The 22,370-nt window shown below is 60.5% G+C and overlaps 1 protein-coding gene and 2 long non-coding RNA genes across 7 annotated transcripts; 2 read left to right on the top strand and 1 right to left on the bottom strand.

The window, feature by feature from the left end:
* Window positions 1-307: 307 nt before the first annotated feature.
* On the top strand, window positions 308-3,731 carry LOC309845600. Of its 2 annotated transcripts, none has more exons than XR_014301369.1 (3): window positions 308-1,791; window positions 2,654-2,895; window positions 3,265-3,731. It is a non-coding gene; the product is annotated as an uncharacterized lncRNA (long non-coding RNA). The 2 variants fall into 2 exon arrangements; XR_014301370.1 differs by having other exon boundaries at window positions 2,654-2,922.
* A 181-nt stretch (window positions 3,732-3,912) lies between these two features.
* On the bottom strand, window positions 3,913-9,345 carry MNX1 (motor neuron and pancreas homeobox 1). Its single transcript, XM_082693791.1, has 3 exons — window positions 8,331-9,345; window positions 5,290-5,450; window positions 3,913-4,711 (listed from the first exon to the last, which is right to left on the bottom strand). Exons 1-3 carry the CDS (start codon window positions 9,031-9,033, stop codon window positions 4,352-4,354), a joined length of 1,224 nt encoding a protein of 407 aa, XP_082549917.1. The 5' UTR covers window positions 9,034-9,345; the 3' UTR covers window positions 3,913-4,351.
* Window positions 9,346-9,480: 135 nt separating this feature from the next.
* LOC309845598 lies at window positions 9,481-18,135 on the top strand. 4 transcript variants are annotated; one of them, XR_014301364.1, is made up of 7 exons: window positions 9,481-10,246; window positions 11,729-11,836; window positions 12,509-12,744; window positions 13,860-14,053; window positions 17,046-17,203; window positions 17,339-17,526; window positions 17,795-18,135. It is a non-coding gene; the product is annotated as an uncharacterized lncRNA (long non-coding RNA). The 4 variants fall into 4 exon arrangements; XR_014301366.1 differs by adding an exon at window positions 11,277-11,412 and having other exon boundaries at window positions 10,058-10,246; window positions 12,509-14,053; XR_014301367.1 differs by lacking the exon at window positions 12,509-12,744 and having other exon boundaries at window positions 17,795-18,133.
* The last annotated feature ends 4,235 nt before the right edge of the window (window positions 18,136-22,370 follow it).

The following is a 22,370-nucleotide window of genomic DNA, read 5'->3' as shown; positions in this document are numbered from 1 at the left end:
CTGAAAAACATATTTGCCCTTGTGGCGTGGAGCGGCGCGGCGCTCGCGGCGCAGGTCCCACCCCCGGAGGGATTCGTTTGACGAGGCCGACACAGCGCGCCGCAGGACTTTGATACCGGAGGGGGCCGCGCGCGCGGGCGGGGAGCACGCCCCCACGTCGCCCACACCGCCCCGGGCCCCGCCCGCGAGCCCCGCCCGGTCCCGCCGCACCCCTGCGCCACCCCCACCGCTCTGCGGGCCACTCCCCCGCGCAGCAGCGCAGCCCGGGCCTGGCCACCCCAGGACCCGGGGCTGGAGGGGGCGGCGCGGGGGAGGCCGCAGGGCCGAGTTACCCCGCAGGCCCCGGAGGCGCTCTACGGCCCCGCCTGGACCTGGAGTTCGGGGCCGGGCGCTCTACAGCGCAGCCTGGGATCGCCAGAAGCCGTCCTGCCCCGGTCCAGGGCCGCCCCTCCTGGACCTTGTCTGTGCCTCGGATTTCCCACAGCAAGTCCGGCCCCTCTTGCAGGAAGGGGGTTGGGAAGGAGGAGGGAGCGGGAGGAAGGCCTGTCGGAGCCGCCCGCGGTGCCGGCGCGGTACTGTTCACTGGGCTGGGGCAAAAGGTCTCTGGGATCCTCTCGCCTCCCCAGCCTGAAAGTCTGAACCCACTGGAAGCTCCTTCGCCTCCCCCCAGGCCCCGACGACCACCGAGAGTGCACGTGTAAGGACCGCTGTGGAGGCTTGTCGCGGGCACAAGGTCCTCAAAGTGCGTCAGGTGGCGGGACTTCCTCCTCAAAGGCCGAATGATACCCCTTTGTGCCCGCGTAGTCCTCTTGCTTCCTCTGTTCCCCAGCGGACGCCTCCGCCTCGCGATCCCCGCGGACGCCGCAGCCGCGAGCACGCGTGGACGGGCCGCGCTTCCCGATCCCATGCCCAGGGCTCGTGCACGGACAGCCCGAAGCAGGACTGCTGGGGTTTTGTCGTGTGTTTTCCAGGAAACTCCCTCCTGTTTTCCGCAGCGGCTGCACTGCTGTACGCTCTTCCCCGCAGCGCACGAGGCCGCGTCTCGGATCCTCCCGGCGCCTGTTGCTGTTTTCGTTTTTTTGCAACAGCCGAGGTGTGGGTGAGGGGTGGTATCTCAGTGTGGTTTTGACCCGCATTTCCCCGCTGGTGGCGGGCGGTGGTGTCTTTCCCTGCTGCGGACCATCTGTATGGCCACCTCAGAAAAATCTCTATTCAAGCCCTTGGCCTATTTTTAAACTGGATTCGTGCGTTTGTTGTTGAGTTGTACACGTTCTTACATTTTGGCATATTAACCCCGAATCAGATATATGATTTATAAATATCTTCTCCCAGTTCTGGGTTGCCTTTCATTCTGTTGACTGTTTGCTTTGCTGTGCAAAAGTTTTCAAGTTTGATATGATCCCGTTGGCCTATGTTTGCTTTTGGTGTCATAGGAAGTCTTTTAAGCTGATCTTGCCAAGCTGACTTCCCTCAGAGGCTGGGATGTGGAAGGCCCACCTCACAAGGAACAGACACTTCCTCTAGGTTCTAGTCGTTTCTGTACTTCTCAGACTCTGGCTATTAAAGCTTCTGTAGGGGCCTGGGACCCTGGGCCACCCGCCAGGACTGGACAAGAGACGTGTGTGCCGTCGCCTGGAAGATACGTTTAGATTGGTTTCCTTGTCACAAGAAGGACTGTGTCCACATCCTTCTGCACATGCTGGAACACTGCCAGAGCAATGTCTGTCTTCTGAGAACGAAGGAGAACCTCCCGCTAGGGTGAAGAGAAGCGAGCTCAGGCTCCGGTCCTTGGTAGGCAGGGGTCCGTCCAGTCTGGCTGGGGTTCTTGCAGGAGCCGGCTCCACTTTGGGTGGGGGCCTCGCTGGGGACCCAGCCCTCGGGGCTGCAGGTCTCCACTGGCACCCTCGCCATGTGGAACTCGGAGAGGCCACCGCGATGCCCCCGTGGAGCGTGGTTTGTGTCCCTGGACCCATACTGCGAGGACCTGGCTCCAGGTCGTGGAAACGGGGTCCTGAGTGGGGCTGCAGACTTCTCACTGGCGCGGGCAGCCGGGCGGGGGGCACGCCCCGCGAGGCGGGAGGAGCAGGGCCTGGCGGCCGTTCATTAGGCGGAATGAATTGTTCGCCGTGCCCGGAGTGGGTGAGGATGAGCCAGTGATTATATTTAAATTTGCTATAATTGATTTGGGGAAGAGCTACTATGACAAGAACGAATTGATCATTAAATTTATTAGCGAGATAAATTCCGCCGCGATTAGGCAGCTGGCTGCAGGCGCTGGGGCCGCGGGCCGGGCCTCCCCGCCGCCAAGTCCCCGCGCCAAAGGCGCGCGCGCTCTGCGGGCCGCGGCGGGGTCAGGACGCTCGGCGGCCTTCAGGGCTCCGCTTCCCCGCGCGCGGCGCGAGCCGGCCTTCCCGACCCGCAGACGGTTCTGTCTCTGGGGCAGGGCGGGGCGGGGCAGGGGCAACCCGCAGGCCCGGCTGCCCCGCGCTGAGCCGAGGGCGGCCCCGCACTGAAGGCAGCGGGGGAAGAGATTGCTTCGGGCTGAGCTGCTCCAATGTGTTAGAAATTAAAGCGCCCTCGACGCAGATGGCCAAGGTTTGGTTTGGTTTTGATCCCGCAAAGGCATCTGTGTTTCTCTTCTCTCCCTCCCCAGCCGCCCTCTCCTGTCGCCACCCGCCTTCTCGGGGCCCTCGGGCTTCCCACCAGTTGCACAGCCAGTCCCCGGCCCCCCAGAGCACCTTTGGACCCGCCCGGCCGCGGCCCGCGCCCTGCCCGCAGCTGCTGCCGCCGGCTCCGGCTGCGCCCGCCAGGCCTCGGCGGACGTTGCGCTTCACGGAACGAGCCGGGGTGATAATGAGCTGCCGGAGAGGGCATTAATCTCGCCCCGGCCCCAAGGTAGAGGAGTGGCCCCGCAGGCCCGCGGTAATCACCCAAATGAAACGCCTGGCCCTTGTGAACTCATTCATCAGCCGGGAGGGGTGCGGGGAGAGGGCGCGCGGGGGGAGGGGCGCTCGCCGGGCGCCCGGGGGCCGGGGAGGAAGAGGCAGAGACCAAGGACGGAGGAGGGCACGAGGGAGGGAGAGAGAAGCCGCCTGCCCAGGCCGCCTCTCTGCTCTCGGCCCACGAGCGGCCGCGGCCCGGCGTGGGGGAAGCGGAGCGGCGGGGGGCGCGCAGGTGGAGCGGCGGCGGGCTCGGCGGGTGATGGGGGGCGCCCGCCGCGGGCTGGATCAGTCCAGAGCCGCCGCAGCAACCCCCTCCCCCCAGGCCATCCGGTCGCCGGCCACTTGCTGCGGACACGTGCACAGACCCCAGGAACGCGGCTCCTACCCGGAGCCGGGAAGGTCCTGCGGGAGAGGGAGCCGGGGAGCAGCCGGGGGCTACTCGAGGCCTTCGGACCCCCAGACGCCGGGAAAATCTTCTCGTCGTTTTCAAGCTTATTTGCTGAAACATTCGATGGTGCGTTTCCACGCCGGTGAAGCAAGAGCCTCAAGGAAATGAAAAGCTAAATACTCGGGGTCCGAAGTTGCTCTCCTGAGATTCCCGCACTGGGGCGCTTGCTGACTCTGGTCTCAGGTATTTTTACCAACATCCGGCGGCGAGGGCTCCCCAGCGACGGGAACCAGGGGCCCCGCCTGCGACACAGCCCGGGAGAGGCGGTGTTCCCGACGCCTGTTTGTCGTTCTGATTTGCACCTTTTGCTGTCAATCGTGGAATTCGCCACACCCCATCATTTCAACAACAAAACAGTGCAGCGGCTTTTCCAACTCACTCCCCAAAGATCTGCACTCACGTCCAGTAAAAAACCAATTTATTTTACATTCCATCGTGGGCGATGGGAGAAGCTAAATAATAATTTAGCATGCATAATTAGACGCTTCTTTATATATATATATATATGTATAAATACAATATACAAAAATAAAGACAGTACAGGTTGAGATTTCCAGCAGTTTGAATGCTCATGATATAAAGTTCCCCCCAAGACAGGTGAGCACAAAACATTCTCCCTTTTTCCATACTCAGCAGAATGGCCATTCTGGAGAAGGTTTCAAGTCTTCCAGGTCGTCCAACACTGGAGGTTCGCGTCTTCTCCATTCGGGAAGAGGGGGTATGAGACTCCCTCTGGTACCTGTCAGCTCTTCTCACAAGCACGGCCCCCAACACTAACCAAAATGAAATTAAAAAGAGCAGGAGTTCAAGCTTGAACCCGCTGGGCCTCCCTCTCTCTGTCCCTTGAAGAGCAGCCCAAACGGGCAGCCCCAGAGGGACGGCTGGTGGCCTGGCTCCCAGGCCTGCGGGGCTGGACCTGGACAGGCTGGCCGGGCTGCTGGCTGCCTGGGGCACGGGGCCCCTACTGGGGCAGGGGCTGGTGCCCAGGGCCCCCGGGCCGCGGAGGTGGCGAGTCGGCCTCGGAGGAGCAGTCGGAGGAGACGGCATGCGTGCTGGCACCGTTGCTGTAGGGGAAGTGGTCCTCGTCCTCGTCGTCCTCATCGTCCTCAGGGTCACTGTCCCTCAAGTCCCGCAGGCGGCGTGTGCTGCCTTTGTCCCCGACCACCGGCGGCCCCAGCAGCTCCTCCTCTCCCTTGTCCTCTGCGCCACCTTTGCTGGCGCCCCCACCCCCCTTCTGCTTCTCGGCCTCCTGCGCAGCCTGCTCCTTGGCCTTTTTGCTGCGTTTCCACTTCATGCGCCGGTTCTGGAACCAGATCTTCACCTGAGAGCATGAGAGGCTGTGAGGAAGCGGCCACCTCCATCCCCACCGTTTGGGAGGCCCCCAGCTCAGCACCTGCACCTTGGGCTTCAGAGTAGGGGACACGGAAGCTCCAGGGGGAAGCAGCTTCCCATGCCTGGGCATCAGCAAACCCAGGAGTGGGGCTGGGGGTTTCCAGGGAAGCCCAGACTCGGGCCTCCACTGCTGGACTCCTGCCCTTTTCTAGAGGTGCTCTCCCACTGCCCAGGAAGGGCCGGAGCAGCTGGCGTCCATACCTGTAAATCTCAAGATGTTCCCTCTCTTTCTGGAATAAAATTTCTTGAACATGGCCTGGGGACCATAGCTTCAGAGTGGGGGAGTGCGTGGAGGGTCCTTCAAGCGCAAAGTTCGCGGTCTGACCTCAGCCTGCTGGATCAGACCTTGGGGCTTGGTGCATGAACCCCAGCGAGGCCAACGCGAACTCTCCCCTCGGACGTCAGTCGTCCCCCTAAAGTCAGGAGGCTCCGCTCCAGGCGCCAGGAGTGCAGAGGGAAGTGTCCCCTAGGAGGCCGGCTGGTGGTGGGGTGGGGCGGGCTGCGTACCTGGGTCTCCGTGAGCATCAGCGACGTGGCCACCTCGAAGCGCTTGGGCCGTGACAGGTACTTGTTGAGCTTGAACTGGTGCTCCAGCTCGAGCAGCTGCTGGCTCGTGAAGGCCGTGCGCGGCCTGCGGCACTTCCCCAGCAGGCTGGACTGTGCCTGGGCTGGGACAGAGAGGGGCGTGAGGCCCGCAGCCTGACGCCGTCCTCCGACCTCCCGTGGGCCCCCAGCACCCCAGAGCCCACCACCCACGTCTGCCACCTGGCCTCCCGGACCCTGCTGAGTTGCTCTTTCTTCAGTGTCAGCGCCCTCTCCCCAAGGGACCAGATGACCGGACGAGCCCAGGACCTGGATACCAGGGACAGACATACGGGTTTGGGTTTAATGGGACTTCTTTTTTTTTTTTTTTTAAACTCAGGGTCTGGGTGTTCCGATTAAAGAGAGCCTATCAGCCAGGGCAGCCCCCTTCACCTGGGGGCAGCGGGGGTGTGGTGGTGGTGGTGTGCAGTGCAGAAGTTGACAGGCAAGACAGTGAGAGCGGAGAGGTACAGGTACAGCTCCTCTCCACTCCTCGGCCAGCCTCCCCCAGCTCAGCCACAAATACAAACAGGTCTGGGAATTACCAGCCCCATGTCCTCCTGACCAGCAAGGAACCGGTGCAGGATTCCCACCACCACCTCCTCAGCTACCGCAGGAGAGGTAGGGCCAAGGCCAAGACAGGAGGAAGCAGGGAAGGAGAAGGACCGCATCTTGGGCCCGATGAGAACCCGGCCCACTCCCCGCTGAAAATTCTTCCTGACAGCCCTGCCTCCAGGCTGCGGAGGAGCAAAGCCCCGGGAGACTGGACGCCTTTCCAGAACAGCTCTCACTTCACAAATTGAAGGCTGAGGCCAAGCGGGGATCTGGCTTTCTGAACGTGCAAGGAGGTCCCTTGGCTGAATTTACATACGTTCACACGGTTACATCACAGAGAATTTTATGACCTCAAAACGAGACTTCCCTTGATTTCCCAGGAGCCTGACAAGTGTTAGACAATAAACGAAAGGGAAGAAAAGAGGCCAGCCGGTAGGCTGGGCTCAGGCCCCCCCCCGGGGGGGGCAATTTGCTTTACGGAAGGCCCACGCCCCCAGCTTTAGTTAAATGAGGCCCCAATTCCCAGCTCGACAATACATTAGAACTTTAATTAAAACACTGGCTCCAAAGGGACCGTTTGAGAAATGCCATCCAACAGAAGAGACAACCAATTAAAGGAAACCAAACGGGTTTTCCTGCGACCAGAGGAAGGGACTCTCAAAACACGTTCCGGCATCCTGGCCTGTTTATTATCGCCTTTTAAGATTTGATATTTAGATTCCTTTTCTAATTCAGCGACCTCTAGGTCAACATTAGGAAACAGGGATGGCAGAAGGAATGGGACTTTCTGAGCGACCTTGAGCTTCAGGCAGGAAAGCACCGTGGGTTGGGGGCGGGTGGCAGGGAACCCAGCACCCAGAAGAAGCGTGTGTTTGTGTGTGTGTGTGTGTGTGTGTGTGTGTAGATCACCACCCCTCAGTGGGAGAGTAAGCTTCCCAGGACATGCAGATCATAGGTGCCATCAGAAGGGGTGGGAGGCTCTGTTCACAGTCGAGCCCAGGAAGAGCCGGAGTTTGGCTGACCCGGGATCGGTAAGTTCAGATATGTTTGCCCCAAGCTGAAAGGTGAGTCCCCGCTTTCCCTGCTGCAGATCCGAAGGGGCTGACTTCCACCTGGACGGGCTGCGGGCTGCGTGGCCATTAGGGTCTTCTGGGAGCTGAGCTGCAGAAAGCCTGTGGTGGCTACGGGCAAACAGTCGGCAGGCTGGGATTTTCTCACCCGCCTGTGACTTCTGCAGCTCTCAGGCCCCTAGCTTTTCTCTGTTTAGTCACAACCGTGGCTTCTAGCAGAGGAATCTGAATTCTGCCAAGGGTTTATTTTTGTTTTCTTCTTTGCTTTTTTTCCTCTCCTACGCCTGCATGTCACCAGTCTAAGCACATCCACTCAGAAGGAAACAATGGGGTCTCTTTGTTTGGGTGTTCTGCGGCAGAAAGCATGAAGTCTCCCGCATCAGCCTCTCCGTGGAGCCCGGTGCGGGGAGCAGAGGGAAGATTGAGACTCCCCAGAACGCCAACCCCTTGTGCCCATCCAAAAAGTCGGGTGGGCTCAGGCCTCCGGAGGCGTACGCCCTGCCTGGCAAGCATACTGCCCACAACCCAGCAGCTCCCAGGCTGGGGCCAGCCAGCCGTCCTGGCTTCTGTCCTGGGGAGGGGTTCCGCCTAATGGGAGCCTCCAATTCTGGGTGGGCACCTGCCAATCCCTACAGTGGGGTTCGTGAAAGAGGCACATCTCCCCTTCTGAAGAAGCCCACCACGGCTCTGTTCAAGTCCGGCCATCTGCCTACTGGACATCACACCGTGGCTCAAGCACCCTTACAGAGGCAGCCAGCACCTCTGCAAAGGGCCAGAGCAGAGCCAGGGACCTGGCCTTGTGGCCCTGGCTTCTTGAAGCCCATTTCTTGTTCTCTGTTCCTGAATCTCTCCTCCTGAGAGGGGCTGGGGTAGAGGTAGGGGGTCTCTCCAAAACCCACAATGCGGTACCTAATTCAAGTTCGTTTCCCAGGAGATAAGCCCCTGGTTTAGGTGGCCTGGATCCCCAGGCCGGCCTAACTTGGGCGCTCTTTGACTCGCCTTCCCCCACCACTTCCTTCTCTTCCAGCCCGCCGGTTAATCATTAGGTTTGAGTCTCACACCTCCCGCTGCCCCTTCCCATTAGGAGAGGAAGAGAGAGCAGGGCCCGCGCGTGGCCATTTTAATCCTTTCGCTGCCAGTCCCACAGCGGGCAGTCCACATAAGTCTTCGCGGGCCCCGGGCGGAGCCCAGGCGGCTTCGCGGCGCCTCCGCCGCGCGTTCAGAGCCGAGAGCAAGGAGAAGGAGGCGCGGTGGAGGAGGGCGCGCGGGAAAGCCCTGTGCCAGGACCCCCCTTTCCTCCCTCCCTTCCTCCGCGGGCGCCGGCGCCCGCGCGGTACTCACAGTTAAAGTCGGGCATCTTGGGCAGGATCATGCCCGCGGTGGACGCACGCAGCCACTGGTCCAGCTGGAAGGTGCCGGCGCCCAGCTTGATGGGGTCGGCGGGGTGCGCAGCGTGCGCGCCCTGCACCTGCGGGTAGGAGTAGGAGAGCGCCGGGTGCTGGCCGGCCAGCGCGGCCGCCGCCGCCGCCGCCGAGTAGCCGTAGACCGGGTGGCCGTAGAGCGCCGCCTGCGCGGGGAGCCCCGCGCCGCCCTGCGCGCCCCCGGGGTGCAGCCCCAGCGCCAGGCCCCCCGCGGCGGCGGCGGCAGCGGCGGCCGCGGCCGCGGCTGCGGCGGCGCCAGGGTGCGCGTGGTGGTGGGGCCCCCCGGGTCCGCCGCCCGCGCCGCCCGCGCCTCCGCCCGCGCCGCCCGCGCCCAGGAAGCCGGGCTTGGGCAGCAGCGCGCAGTGCGCGGCCAGCAGGCGCGGCGGCGAGGGGCTCTCGGCGTGCAGACGGTCGGCGGGCGCCGCGGGCGGCTCCGAGGACGCGGGGCTGCAGCCGCCGCTCGCCCCGCCGCCGCTCGCCCCGCTGCCGCCGCCGCCTCCTGGGCCGGCCGCGGCGGCCGCGAGCGACGTGACCAGGGCCAGCGGCGCGGTCTGCGCCGAGGCCGATCGCGGGGGATCCACGGCCAGCAGCGCATCGATGCGGAAATTTTTGGATTTTTCCATCGGCTCGTCTGGGGCTGGCGAGCGGGGCCGGGCGGCGGGCGGCGCGGCCGGGTGCGGGCTCGCGGAGTCCTTGCGCGGCGGCCACAAGCCCCGGGGTTCGGTATTGTTATGGTGATTATTTGCCAATAATCAAAGTCGCCGCCGGAAACTCAGCCGAGGGTGACCATGGTCCGGGCGCCTCCTCCGGGCGGGCCCCGCCCCGGGCCGCGCTCTCACGCGCTCGCACACACTCGCACGCAAGTGCCTGGACGCGCCGGGCCGGGGAGCCCGGCTCAGTGCGCTGGACCCTCGGGCGACCGCGCCGAGGCCGCTGGCGCCGTAGTGGGGACCCGCGCCCCTCCGCGCACTTGAAGCGCAGCGCGGCCGCCGATTGGCGCGCCCGGCGGGGGCTCAGGGAGGGGCGCCGGCCCGGCCATTGGCCGAGGGGCGCACCTGTCACCGTCCCGGCCGCCTGCCGCCCCGCCCCTGCGCCGCGGGGTCCTAAACAACCCGGGGGCTGCGCCGCGATGGCGGGGCGGAGACCGCCCTTGCCACACTCGGAGGCTCAGCCTAGGGACCCTGCCCGCCTTCCTGCAAGTGCCGAGCGGGACTGCGGGCGCTGGCACCTCTGCGTGCCAGTGTGGGCCCCGCCGTCTGAGCCCAGCTCCGGAGACACGCGGCCCGGCTCTGGCCGCGGCGGCCCCTGGAGCCCGCGGCGTGCGCTCTTCCCGCGTCCCTTGGCCGGCCCCTGAGTTCCTGCGCTTCTGCGCCGGGGATCCCGCGTGGCTTGCAGATCCAGCTGCCTGGCTGCATTTCGGCAGCAGCACGAAGACCACGCCGGTCGCCAGGCCCTGCTCCTGGGTCTCCAGGGTAACTGGGAGCAGATTGTGTCCTTGTCGTCACCCCTCTGCAGGTCGAACCTTCTCATCTCTGGGAAGTCCCGTGCTTTTCAGGTGTCGCGTGTATGTGTGTGAGCGAGTTTGCCTTCCACTAGTCCTTGCCTTGAGCCCCTGCCCGGTCCAGGCAGAGAGGGCAGGGTCTGTGAGCCCCGCGGCCTGCAGGACCCAGGTCCACTTGGAGACGTCGCCCATCTGCCAGTGACAGGATCCTTGGTGACAGAGCGCTTATTCTCTGCGGAAGGACACCCATGGGCATGCAAGAGGCAGCACCCACCTTGGTTCTGGAGAGCCTGCGAGAGCCGGGAGTCCTCCCGAGGCCGGTCATCCTGACCCTGGTTAGTCCCCAGGCAGGAAAATGCAGCCTCTCTTCTCTCCCTACTTGCAGCTTGAGAACTCGGGCGACAGGGCTTCCCCTGGCTGAGCAAGGTAGTGGAGTGAGAATCAGACTTCACGCCCACCCCGTCCGTCCCCCATACACACACTTCAAATATTTACAGTAAAAGCACTTCCAAGGGCTTTTCTGAAGCGGGAAAAATCAACATGCAGGTCGGGGAGTCAGGCAGCCCCCAGTACCAGGCTTTGTCAATAGCTCAGCTAGAACAGCTCTCTGGCCCCCGCAGGGGAAAGAATGCAGGAGGGGGTGTGGGTCCTTGAAGCCAGCTCCCTAAGCAGGTGAGAGGTGAGTAAAGGGTAGGGGCGTGGGAGGGGCAGAGGAGGAAGGAAAAATCTGGGCAGGTAAACTTCAAAATTAACAGATCAGGTTGCTACAGGAGGGATTTTTTTTTTTTTTTTAAGGCAAGTGTGGGGATCATTTAGTTTCCCTTCAAAAGGCTTTTTGCCTTGGCAAGAGTCGACTGCGGTGATTCTATTGGCAAGAGCTGAAATTTTTTCTTTCTTCATTAAAACAGGGTAGTTTGGAGACACACAATACTAGCTGGAAATAGAGGGACAGCGATGGGAATAAATATTATATGGCTTTGCAAAAACAGTCGTAATTTGTAAAATAGGAATTACAGCATTTACATGGTATCTGGTCTTTAGATGCGGTCTCTGGGGTGGTGGAAATGAAATCCAGCCTTTAAGCAGAGAGGGGAGAGCCCTTAACTTCCCTGAACACAGCCCCATGCCATGTGCTTTCTAGAATTCTCTTTAATCTTCACTGTGACACTAGGAGAAGGATTTTATCCTCTCCATTTCAGAGAGTAGAGGTGCCAAGAGGTTGAGACTCTTGTCCCCAGCAAACCGTTAAGCCTCCTAGTTGGAAGTGGGACCAAGTCTGACGCTGAGGCCACACAGCTGTCACCTGCTGCCCTCGGTGCTCGGGGGTCCCTGACCCTGTTTCTTTGTGCCACCCATTCGCTCTAGGGAAGGAGGGTTTATGAAGGAGACCTGAGATTCTTGGCCACTTGTTCTGGGCAGGAAGCCCTTCGCCCTGCGAGGCCAGTACCGACATGCTGACTGTCATTCTGCCTCCCCAGGAGAGTCTTGGCCCCCACCTCGGGTAGGGGCTCACTCTAAGGCTGAAGGCCTTTCTCTACCTCCCCTCCATGTGTTGGCTGGGACTCCTGGGATGGAGGGCAGTGATTTAGGAGGCTGGGAGGAGTGAATGAAACTCCCCAAGACTGATCTTGGAGAGACTGCTGCCCTCTTCTCTGCAAAATAAGCACAGCCAGGGATATTTTAGTCGGGGACAGGGTACAGTCTAAACTTTATGTTTACACACGATAAATGCCCCCATTTCTTCAACCAGATCATTGCGTTTTAGAGATTGTGTTTAAATCAGAGTGACTGATTTCACCCCCCTCTTTGTCCCACAGTACCTATTTCTCCGAAACCCCTTAAAATCCGCCAGAGAGGGGAAGGGGCATGCACGTCCCTCCCCTTAAGACCAGCAGAGAGCACTTCCTGGAAGCTGGCCTGGACAGGTATGTGGGAATCGCGCAGGGGAAAGTTCACCTGGTTTTACCCCCAAGGCCATACCACCTGTGGGAGCACCCAGGAAGGCATCCAAGAAGCATTAAGCCCTCTGGGGGGGGGGGGTTCCTGGTCGCGCCACCCCCAACTGCCATGAGACTGGATGCCAGTACTCTTATTTGTATGGATTTCTGTTTCTTTGTTTAGAGAAGTAGGGGTTAGGCCAGATGCAGTCTATGGGGCCAAAGTCTTTAAAATTTTCATAAATTCTGTTGATGTTAAGAAAAAGTTAATACAGATTGAAGGTTTTCAGGGAAGTTGTATGGAAAGAGAGGGGGACAGGGAAGGAGAGAGAGGTCTTGGAAATTTGGGGTCTTTGTGTGGTTTATGAGGTGTGAAGCTGAGCGCTAGGGCTCTTCCTGTCTCCGGCATCTGTATTGATCAAGCCCAGCTGGCTTTGAAGGTTTGGGGCAGACGGAGCGAGGGCCCTCACCCTCCCTCGCGGGAGATCAAAGGTCTGGTCCCAGCAATACTCCCTACCCCAGTCTCCAGGTGACTCCCCTCTCCAGCAGCCGTGGGAGGACTGGGGGAACCCTCGATTTCCTGAGCAAGCATGTTTCCTCAGCTCCCCCCATCTTAGCCCCTTGCCTGCCTGGCATGGCACCCCTTTTCTCTCTTCACAGTCTCCCTTCAAGATACTGAATACGCCTGCAGTCACCCTTCTCTCATGACGTAGAAAGGCGACTCGGTGGTTTATAACAACAACTGCAAAAGAAAAAGCTGTTTGTAACCCATGTCTATGCCTAACCGGAGTTATGAACCTATGAGGTTGGGAATAAAGCCCATATATTCATCCGGAGCCTGGGAGGCGGGCATTGTTCCTTATCAAGCACACGTCGCTTTCTCCCTGTGCGAGCAGGTAAACCGAACACCACCTGGCAAGGCACTGGGCACTGGGCGGCGGGAGTTCCTCCGTGGTCCCTGCACTCTCCCCACTTCCCCCAAGTCCAGGGAAATTATCTGAGCCCAGAGCCTCCTGGGGTACCTGGCCAGCTAGGCCTGGGGTCAAACAGGTGTGGGGGGGTTGGGGGGGGTATGGTGGGAGGGAGGGCTAGGGTCACCGGAAGGCAAGCCCGGGGGTCAGGGTAGGGAGGAGGAGGAGGGGCAGATCCGTGCAGGTGGCCCCTCCCCCCACCAGCAGAGCCCCCGGACTAAAGGTATCAGGTTGTTAGCACTGCCCTTTGATCTGCTGACCTCCTTCCTGACCCGGGGGCGCTCAGCCTGTAAAGGGGTCTGGAAATGGTGGGACCCCGCTGACCGAAGGCTCCAACTAGAGGTGGGCCCTGCTGGAGGCACTGGGTGCCTTTTCTCAAGGCCCTTCCTTGCTGGCCTCGCCCTTTACACCTGAATTTCGAGTCACACCTTTAGAAGCGCAGCCACAGATCCCTGGGGCCGACCCTAAGGGAGCTCCCCTCTCAAGTCCCCAAGCTGTGGGTCTGTCCCCGTGAACCAGGCCCAGCTCCAGGTGCAAGCAACCAGCCTAAATGGGCCTCAGTGCTGGGGTTGTGCTAAGAGGTCCGGAGGATCCTGCAGGATTTCGGTGCCTAAAAATCCAGCAACCCAAAAAGTCTTCTATTTTTGGACATTTTCTCCGGATACAAAAATATCTGCTTTATGCTCAGACCTTGGGCAGCCTTCCAGCTTCCGTGGACACTGAAGAGAAGGGACAGGTCTTGGTGTGTGTGTGTGAATGGCGGGGGAGGGGGTGATGCTCAGCCCCCGCCCTCCCTGTGGCACCACATTTTCCTTCTAATCCGGAAATCTGAAAGGGCTTCCAGCTTCTCTGTTGCACAAATTCGAAGGTCCAGGTGACAAAGAGAATCAAATTCCACCCAAGACCTCGGGGAGAACGGAGCTCGGGCAAGGTCCTGGGAGCCCCTCTAGTCGAGCTGGGGCACTACAGTCTTCAACAGAGATGGAGAACTTTCCCCAAGTAGCTTCTGTTTTTGATAGAGGATTTTAAATTCATTTCAGGTTCACTCTTTTACGGTTGTCAGGAGCGAGGCAGCCAGCGCAAGCCCTGCTGCGGACGGAGTCAGCCTTTCCAGCTCGCTGCAACCTTGGTGACCGCAGGCCGTCAGCTAACGCCTGAGCCGCCCCTCGCGGCCAGTGAGCGCTGGCCTGGGGCCTTCTGGCTTCATTCCCCGCACCTGCCCCGGCAGGCAGAGGTGTGTAGCTCGGAAGACTCGCTTCCTAGAGACCCCCACCGGCCCGGGGACCCTCTCCCCACTGCAAGCGAAGGAGAGGGTCTCCGAGCTCCGCGGGCAGCTCTGCCCCGGGGAGACCAGACCCACACGTTTGGGGGGGTCGTGGGGGGCTGGGCGGTGCCCCCCCAGCCTGGTCCGTCGCCGCCGGCCTGCAGGTAGGGAGGCTGTGGGGGAGAAGCGCAGCTAACAAGACGCTGCTCGCGGTGTTTTAATGCTTTGGTGCGTGAACTCTTTAGTGCCTCCTGACTCCAAATTGCGGCTGGAGAGTCGCGCGGTAATGTCCGAATCCCGGCGGGTAATGGCAGGAAGTCCCTGCTAATTGGTCTCTTTAGCAGTGCTGAGGTGGCAGAAGCTGAGGCTGCAGCGAGAGAGAGAGAGAGAGAGAGAGAGAGAGAGAGAGAGAGAGAGAGAGGACGGGGATGAATCCCTTCTCGTGCTGTTTCCCAGAGCTGGGGGGGTGTCCCCGGAGTCCGGCAAACGGGGCCTGTGGTCGAGCTCTCCGCGCACCGCCCTGCCCCGACTCTTCCGCAGGTGGAGGCTCGGAGGGGACTTGAGGCCGGGGTGGGGGTGCAGGGGCGGGGGTGGTTCTGTTTGCAGGAAGCACTTGACTGGCTTGCCCAGGACCGGACTCCCGGGCTCCTTCCGTGGGCAGCTCCCCCCACCCGGCCCCAAATCACAGCCCAGGCTGTGGGAGGGAGAGCTCGGGTGGGAGCGCGCTGCGCTGGGCAGAAGGAAGCTGCTGTATCAGGAGCCCCTGCCTGCCCTTCCGTTTGAACACGGAACGTTTTACCCAAGAGGAGTCCGAAGCCGAGGTCATCCCCGTAGTAAGTGTGGGTTGGGAAGGCAGCTGTGAAAGGCGGGTGTCGGGCTAAGGGCTCCTGCTCTGCCGGGATGCCTGCCTGGTCTCACCCAACAGGGATTAGAGCTGCAAATGCGCCGTGACCCCAGTCTCGCAGACCAGCAAACCGAGTCTCTGAGAGCCCGAGGCGCTTTGCTCCAGGGCCCCCCCACCCCCCGCAAAGGGGCCAGCGGTGACTTCCAGTCCTGCGGTGGGGCGGGAGCTGGAGCCCACTCAGTCACCTTGCGGGTTGTGGTACAATCTCCTCGTGGCGGGATTCGAATCAGGTTTTCCCACTTGGCCTTTGAGCCTGCGGGCTCCGGCCTGTCCAACGCCAGAGCGGCGTGGAGATGGAAGGTCGCGGCGGACGCCTGGATCTGGGGTCCCTTGTTCCTAACACCGCCGGGATGGGGCCGTCTCCGCTCCGTACAGACCCAGGGGTGGGGGCGCAGAAGGACCCGCCGCTGCGCTCCCCCCCCCCCCCCGCCGCCTCCTGCCCCTGCCCCTGCCCCGGGCTCCCGTGCTCCCGGCTGCCCGCAAGATAATTTGGCTAATGAACTCGTTAAAGGGCCCCTGGTGACCCGCCCCGGCCTCCCCTCGGCCCATCTGGGAAATTCCGCTGAAAGGCAGAGAACCTCCTGCGCGGGGCCGCCGTCTGTCGCCGCAGGAGGCGCGAACCCGCGGACGCTGGGCCCTGGCATTAAGATGATTAGCCGGCGGAACAGGTGGCCGGTCCGGACGCGCGGGCGCATCTGGGCCCGGAGCCGCCGCCGCGCGGGGAGGGGAACGGCCCGCCCCGGGGTGGGAAGGTCAGGCCGCCGCGCCGGCAGCCGGGAGGGCGGAGGGGGGGCCCGGGGGTCGGCGGCCGCAGCGGGCCTCGCGAGTCCGGGGCGCGGGGGGGGCCTGGGCAGAACCGCGGACGCGCACGCGACGGCTCGGAGGCTGGGGCGAGTTCGCACATCGGGCCGCGCGCGAGAAGGACTGGGGCGCCGGCCGGCGGCGGGCGCACGTGTGCACGCGTGTGAGAGCGCGTGGACGGCTGTTTGGACGCGCGCGTTTTGAGTGTGCGCACGTGCGTGTGGTGGCGGAGGGCAGCCGGACGCCCAGCTCGCGCGGCCCGCGGGGGAAGCGTCCCGGGCTCCCCGCCCTCAGCGCCCGCGTCTCCAGGCGGGGCGGAGGGTGCAGGGGTGCGGGGGCGAGGGGCCCGCTGTGCTGCTTCAGAAGAGCGGCGCGATCCTGGCGCGATCCCGGCGCGGGGCCAAGCCTATTGCCAAAAACACATATTACACTGCGACATTCTGTAAATGAGATAATGATACATAAACCCGGATGATAGATGTGACACGCCTGGGATGTCTTCTCTAAATTAGCTGCTCGCATCGACTGCTAATAATGGTGAGTTTATGAAAGCAATTTCAGTGCAAAATGCGAGCCGGTCTTCTTACTCTAATCAGCCTGCCTCGGTTAATGCATGAGGGGGTCAGGCTGAGAATTATTGACACGCCCCTGCCCTTAACCTGTTTCCCAATAAAGCTGATTAGTTTTTGTCAATTCATCAGCTAACCACTCCTGCTGGAACTGCATCAAAGCCTTATTTGCTCAGGGGAAATCAACAAGTCACAGATCAGCTCCATTAAGGGGCTGCTGGGCCAGGACTGGCCTGGGGTCCAAGGGTGCCCCACTGACCTCCTGCCCCCTGAGTGGATGACAAGGTGGCCCCCTAAACTCCAGGCTCAGCAGCGCAGATGAATATGGCAAACTGCCATCCGAAGACTTACTCTTCCTGAGAGGGGAGGCTTGGGCAGCCCAGGGCTTGGGGGCAGTTGTCCAGCACCCTGGCAGTCCTGGTTGGGGCCTTCGCAGGCAGCTGGGCTCAGTGGGATATTGCAGGGAGCAGAAACTGTAAGTGGGTGAGGCTGGGGGTCCTCAGAGAGTCTGTCCCAAAGCTGGTGGTCATTGTTCCCCTGGACCCCACCAGGCGATGGAAGGGAAGGGGGTGTGGACTTCGGACCGTGCAGGGACAGCATGGGCCTAAATGCTCACAGTGAGCAGGAAGGTGTTATTTGGGCGGGGTTGCACCTATACCCAAAGATGACCCTGCCTGGCCTTGCTTAGTGACCTCCACAGGCATGTGGGAGAGGGCACTGGGCTGCCTTAGAGTGCAGCTGGGGAGGGAATCCAGCGCGCAGCTTCGTCCTCCTGGCCGCAGACGAGCTGGCCGCTCCAGGGGCCACCGGACCTTTCCCCCAGCTGGACTGGCAGATCTGCCGAAGGTGGGAAGTGACCTCCAGGCGGTGGCCTGTGGGCGGATGGGGTGGGGAGAGGAAAACCTGCGCTGTCCCTTTAAGCCCTGGGCCACTGTTGCCTACCGACCCCATCCCCCCCTCAATTTAATTTCATTAAAACAGAGCATGAATATTTCTATTAAACCTAAAATGAAATATGAAGCCATTTAGACTCTGCCTGCACCGATCACCCAGATTTATGACTTTTATTCATCACATCAAGAGCTTGGAAAAATGAATTTTCTTCACCCAGGAAGGAAATAAAACCTCAGGCTTGGTCATTTCCAGAAAGCTGTTAATTTGACCGTGTGGTAATTACTTTCACAATTAACTAAAATACAAATCAACTTGACAAATTGGGCTAGTTTATATATTAATTAGCCTGCTTAAATTTATTCATTATGAAAAGACAATTTAAGGGGACCTGTGGTGTCTGTTTTATTGCAATAAATTATTGTTAGGAAATGGGTCTAATAAAATATCTTAATATTTAAGGATATTGTATACGCGAGGGGGGTGCTTTATTGACAATTTCATTTTCCAATTAGTAATTTTGTTGTAATATATCCGTGAGCCCAGGACTCGCGAGCGGGAAGGCAGGAGTCGCCTGGCCAGGGACAACAGCGAGTGTCTGGGCCTAGCCGTGGGCAGAGGACAGTCCGTGGGCAGGAGAGGCAGTTCTGCAGGAAGAGCGCGTGTCGGATCCGGCGCAGGCGCAGGCTCTGGGGCTGCCGCACCCACCTGGGCTCTGAACCGAGGCACCGAACCGGGCGGAGAGGCTGCGCTCGCCCGGGCCGCCTCCTACTGCCAGGGGCCGCGGGGGCTGATTTAATAGAATGTCGATAGAATCATTCGATGCCTTTTAGCTTGTGATCTTTATAAATGTCCCTCTATTAAATTAGAAAATGATTCTCTTCTCGTTTAATTGTATTCTTTCGTTTCTTATTTCCAATTAATTAGTCCTATCGACGTTGCAATATTTTAAGTGACTCGAGTCCGTTTCCAGTTAGAATATATGGGTCAGCACATGCAATTTTATACCCGACAGAACTATATAATGTGGGTTTTAACTACTCGCTTCTCATCTGTCTTAGCTATGTGGCCCGAATGCGCCCCCTGGCCGCCGTCAGCTCCCTCTGGGGTAGGTGGGGACCCTCCACCACCCCGAGCCCTTCTTTGCAATTCTGTTTTACATCTAGTCCCGGCCGGCAGGGAAGCTGAGGGGCGCGTGGAGCCGCCAGGCCGTCCGCTGGGCGCGCGAGCCCGCGTCCCCCAAGGGTGCCTTGGCCGCAGGGGCCGCTCGCTTGGTGCCGTCGCCCCACGCGCCCCCCAGGGCCCAGCCCCGTGCTGGCCGAGCGAGAGCGGAAGGCCGCTGCACCCGCCTCCCCGGCACCTTCTGGTCCATTCCTGCCCCCGACTTGTTGCCCTACGAGACTTTAAATCAGTTTTCAACAACATGGCCCTCGCCCGCCCAGGCTTCGGCCTCCAGGCCCCCGTGACCTCTGCGAGGGAGCGCTCCGCCCCCCTCCCCTCGGGCCGCCCCTGTGCTTCGGGACCGCGCGGTGGACCTTTCCTCGACGACGTTCGCTCCCCCACAAGCACCCAACGGCCGCCCGAGAGAGCTCGGCTCCAACGGGGCGGGATCCACCATCCTTCATTCGTGGACAAATTACTAATTCCTCCCAGGGAGATCTACGGGGCTGCTGCTGGGCCGGCGCCCTCCCGCCGTGCCGGGGCGGCGGCTGCTGGGGGCCCCAGGCCCCCTCCTCGCCCCCTGCCCCTTCCCCGCCCAGTCCCACCACCACGCCGGCCCCCAAACGCCCCCCCGCCCGACCCCGCGCAGAGTCACAGGTGGGGCCGCCCACCCGCCCCGCGGAGGACAGAGGGGGGCGGGGCAGATTCCCGGCGCGCTCCGGGTCCCCGCGGCCCCTCCTCCGCTGCCTCCCGCTGGGCGTGGGCGCTCGTTTGCCCTGAGGGTCCGTGGCCTGGTGTGCAGGGCGCGTCCTGCGAGGTGGGAGACGGAGGGTGCCAAAAGCCAGGTCTGCAGGACTCCCCCGTGCCGACGCCAGGCGGCGGACAGTGGCACCCCTGCGCGCACCCTGGCCGGCGTCTGAGCCCCCTCTCCCGGGGCTCCCCGCCTGGCTCCCGCTCGCCAGCAGGGCGGCTTCCAGAAGCGGCCGCTGGGCCGGGGCCAGACAGTTGCACCCCGGAGCCGGCGTCCAGGAGCCCCTAGTCCCTCTTTCCTCTTCCTTGCAGGGGGACTGAGGGCGGGAACCGAGTCTGTGTGTTTCTAACCAGTCGGCCTCTCAGATAGGTCCCCAGCCCTCAGGCTTCGGCGGAGCGGAGACCCCGGCTCCCCTTCAAGGCCTGTGTCCTTGAGAAGTGGGAACAGGAGTTGCACCGAGGCGCCCGAAGGTGTCCCCGGCCGCTCCCCTCAGCCTGGGCGGAGCTTGGCCCTCCCCGGAGACCACCGACCTGGGCTGGCCTTGGGAGGAGGGGGACACTGAACATTTCCAATCTGGACCTTGGGGACTTGGGCCTGTTCCCTGACTCCCCGCTGGGGCGCCCTCTGTGCCCGCCCGTCCGCAGCGCACCCCCGGCTCTCGGGGCAAGATGGTAGCGGGGAGGGTGCGGGCCTCAGGCAGGGGTGCGGTCCGAGCCGAGAGCAGGGCGCGGGAGGGCCCTGCCCGCGGACGGCTTCCCCCAGGCTCCAGAGCGGCTCCAATCCCAGCCTTCCCGGCAGATAACGCTTCTCTCTGGGGGTGCAAAGGGCAGGACACCTCGTTTGATTCACCCCGGAGTCACTGCGGGCTAAAATAAAAATGGGCTCACCCCGCTTTCTGGTTGTGACGGGTCAAGGGGGGAGGAGCCCTGCGCAACCCGAGCGCCCCGGGGAAATCTGCAGAAATGGGAGGAGGCTCGTGCACGGTGGGGTCGGGGCTGGGCTTGCAGCAACACCCACCAGGTTTTCATGTCCACTGTTCAGTCTGCAGGTGGTCGGAGCAACTGCCTGGATAGGCCAGCCCAGGGCCCCAGGAGCCCTCTCTTTCCCCCCCACCCCCACCCCGCTGTTAGTGTGGGAGCCGGTGGCAGTGGCTGGGGACACCTGCGGGGACACTTTCCCATCTGTCTCCCTGAGACCGGAAAATGGCTGTTCAGTAGGATCCAAAGCCGCGAGTCCTCAGTGAGCCCCTTGGTGTGGCCAGCTTGACACTGAAGGATAAGACAGTAGCTTGAAATACCCTTTCTGTGCTCAGGGACCTGTTCCTTCTTGGAAGAGAACCTATGAAACAATGAGAAACCCCCATCACATCATGTATAACGTGTGTAAAAAAGAAGACGGGCACCTGGGGGGCTCAGTCTGTTGAGAGTCTGACTTGATTTCCGCTCAGATCTAATCTCGGGATTGTGAGATGGGCCCTGTGCTGGGCGTGGGCCTGCCTGGGATTCCCTCCCGCCTTCTCCCTCTGTCTCTCCCCTCCAAACCCCCCTCACAGCCCCTCTCTTTAAAAATGAATAAATAATAAATGAAATCACAAACTTCAAAAAATTTTTTTCTTTTTTTCTTTTTAAGATTTTATTTATTTGGCAGAGATCACAAGTAGACAGAGAGGCAGGCAGAGAGAGGAGGAAGCAGGCTCCCCGCTGAGCAGAGAGCCCGATGCAGGGCTGGATCCCAGGACCCTGGGATCATGACCTGAGCCGAAGGCAGAGGCTTAACCCACTGAGCCACCCAGGTGCCCCCCCAAAATTTTATTTTCAATCATAAAGAATTTTTAAAATTTTTTAAAAATATGATAGAAGCTTAGTGAAAAGTGATCATTTAAATTGTTGAAAAATCTAGGGGCACCTGGGTGGCTCAGTGGGTTAAGCCTTTGTCTTTGGCTCAGGTCATGATCTCAGGGTCCTGGGATCGAGCCCCACATCGGGTTTTCTGCTCGGCACAGAGCCTGCTTTCCCCTCTCTCTCTTCCTGCCTCTCTGCCTACTTGTGATCTCTCTTTCTCTCTCTGTCAAATAAATAAATAAAATCTTAAAAAAAAAAAAAAAGAAAAGAAAAGAAAAAATAAAAAGCCAAAACAAAACTGTGGAGTTAGGACCAGAAAAAAACCCATAACAAATGGAGGAGGGGTGAAAAGTTTTGAAGATCTTTGGAGTCGTCTCCTCTGACTGGGTCTCAGGATGGACCCGGTGCAGGGCAGAGTGGTTGCGGGCTCTGGACTTTCTGTTCCCCAGTCCGGGCATCTCCCCGCAGACAGGGCTCTCCAGGCTGCGGGGAGGTTGTCCCGGGATGAGAGGACCCGGCACCCAGGAAGGGGCGCAGGCAGGAGCTGGGGAGTCTGGGCCGGAGGGGGTGGGCATCCAGCAGCTGCGGAGGGCAAGGGCTGGCATTCCGGCCAAGGTGATCGTGGAACGCTGCCAGGTGTGTGACGAGGAGCCGTAGCGCTGGTCTGGTGGGCATTAAAGTACCATGAATCATTGACAAGAAACCAAACAGTGCTGATCTATATAACAATTCGAAACCATATTGCTCCAAGTAAAATCAAATTAGAGCCTTTCCCCAATTAGGTTACGCAAACGCTTACAGAAAGCACAAAGAGTGATGTTCGCGGGGCGCACGCTGGCGGCCCCCACCTTGCAGCTCCCGCAACACAGAAACGCTGGAGCACGCGGCCCCACACCCGGGCTCTGTCAACATCCTACTCTACATGATGAATATGAGACACAGCACACACTGCTTTTAATTGCATCGATAAACTGGGATTAACCCCCAAGTCAGCCTTCACTATTGCAATTAAATGTCCTCAAATAAATTGTTTCCTCAATAAACAAATGGAAGGGCCGTGTTTGCCCTGAATAATAACAGGTGTAATATTTTACTGCCTAAAGTTAAGTATTAAGTGGAATCGCTTGCTGGCCCTGATTTATTCCCTGAGATCGGAAAGTCATTTTTCATACGTCATGTGCCGCTTCAGTACTGTATAAACAGCTAATAATGCACTAAATCAACCTAGCTCGACCTTGCATTTCACCTGAAGCCATCAGGCCTCAAAAACCTGGTGCTGGGGGTTCTAGAGAGAGTCAGGAGCTAGAAACTCTTCTGGAAAGGCAGCTGAGTCTCTAGCTTCAAGGGCTCAAACGTTAAGAATTCTATG

Source organism: Mustela nivalis (genome assembly GCF_964662115.1).
Source record: "Mustela nivalis genome assembly, chromosome: 12".
In the NCBI taxonomy this organism is placed as follows: Eukaryota; Metazoa; Chordata; class Mammalia; order Carnivora; family Mustelidae; genus Mustela; species Mustela nivalis.
The sequence above is the reverse complement of the archived record's forward strand: the minus strand, read 5'-3'. Positions and strand labels throughout refer to the sequence as shown.

Coding starts and splice junctions, on each gene's coding strand:
- MNX1 (XM_082693791.1), bottom strand. CDS start 9,033: ATGGAAAAATCCAAAAATTTCCGCATCGATGCGCTGCTGGCCGTGGAT. Junction 5,451..8,330: donor CAAGATGCCCGACTTTAACT/GTGAGTACCGCG, acceptor TCTCTGTCCCAG/CCCAGGCACAGTCCAGCCTG. Junction 4,712..5,289: donor TGATGCTCACGGAGACCCAG/GTACGCAGCCCG, acceptor TCATGCTCTCAG/GTGAAGATCTGGTTCCAGAA.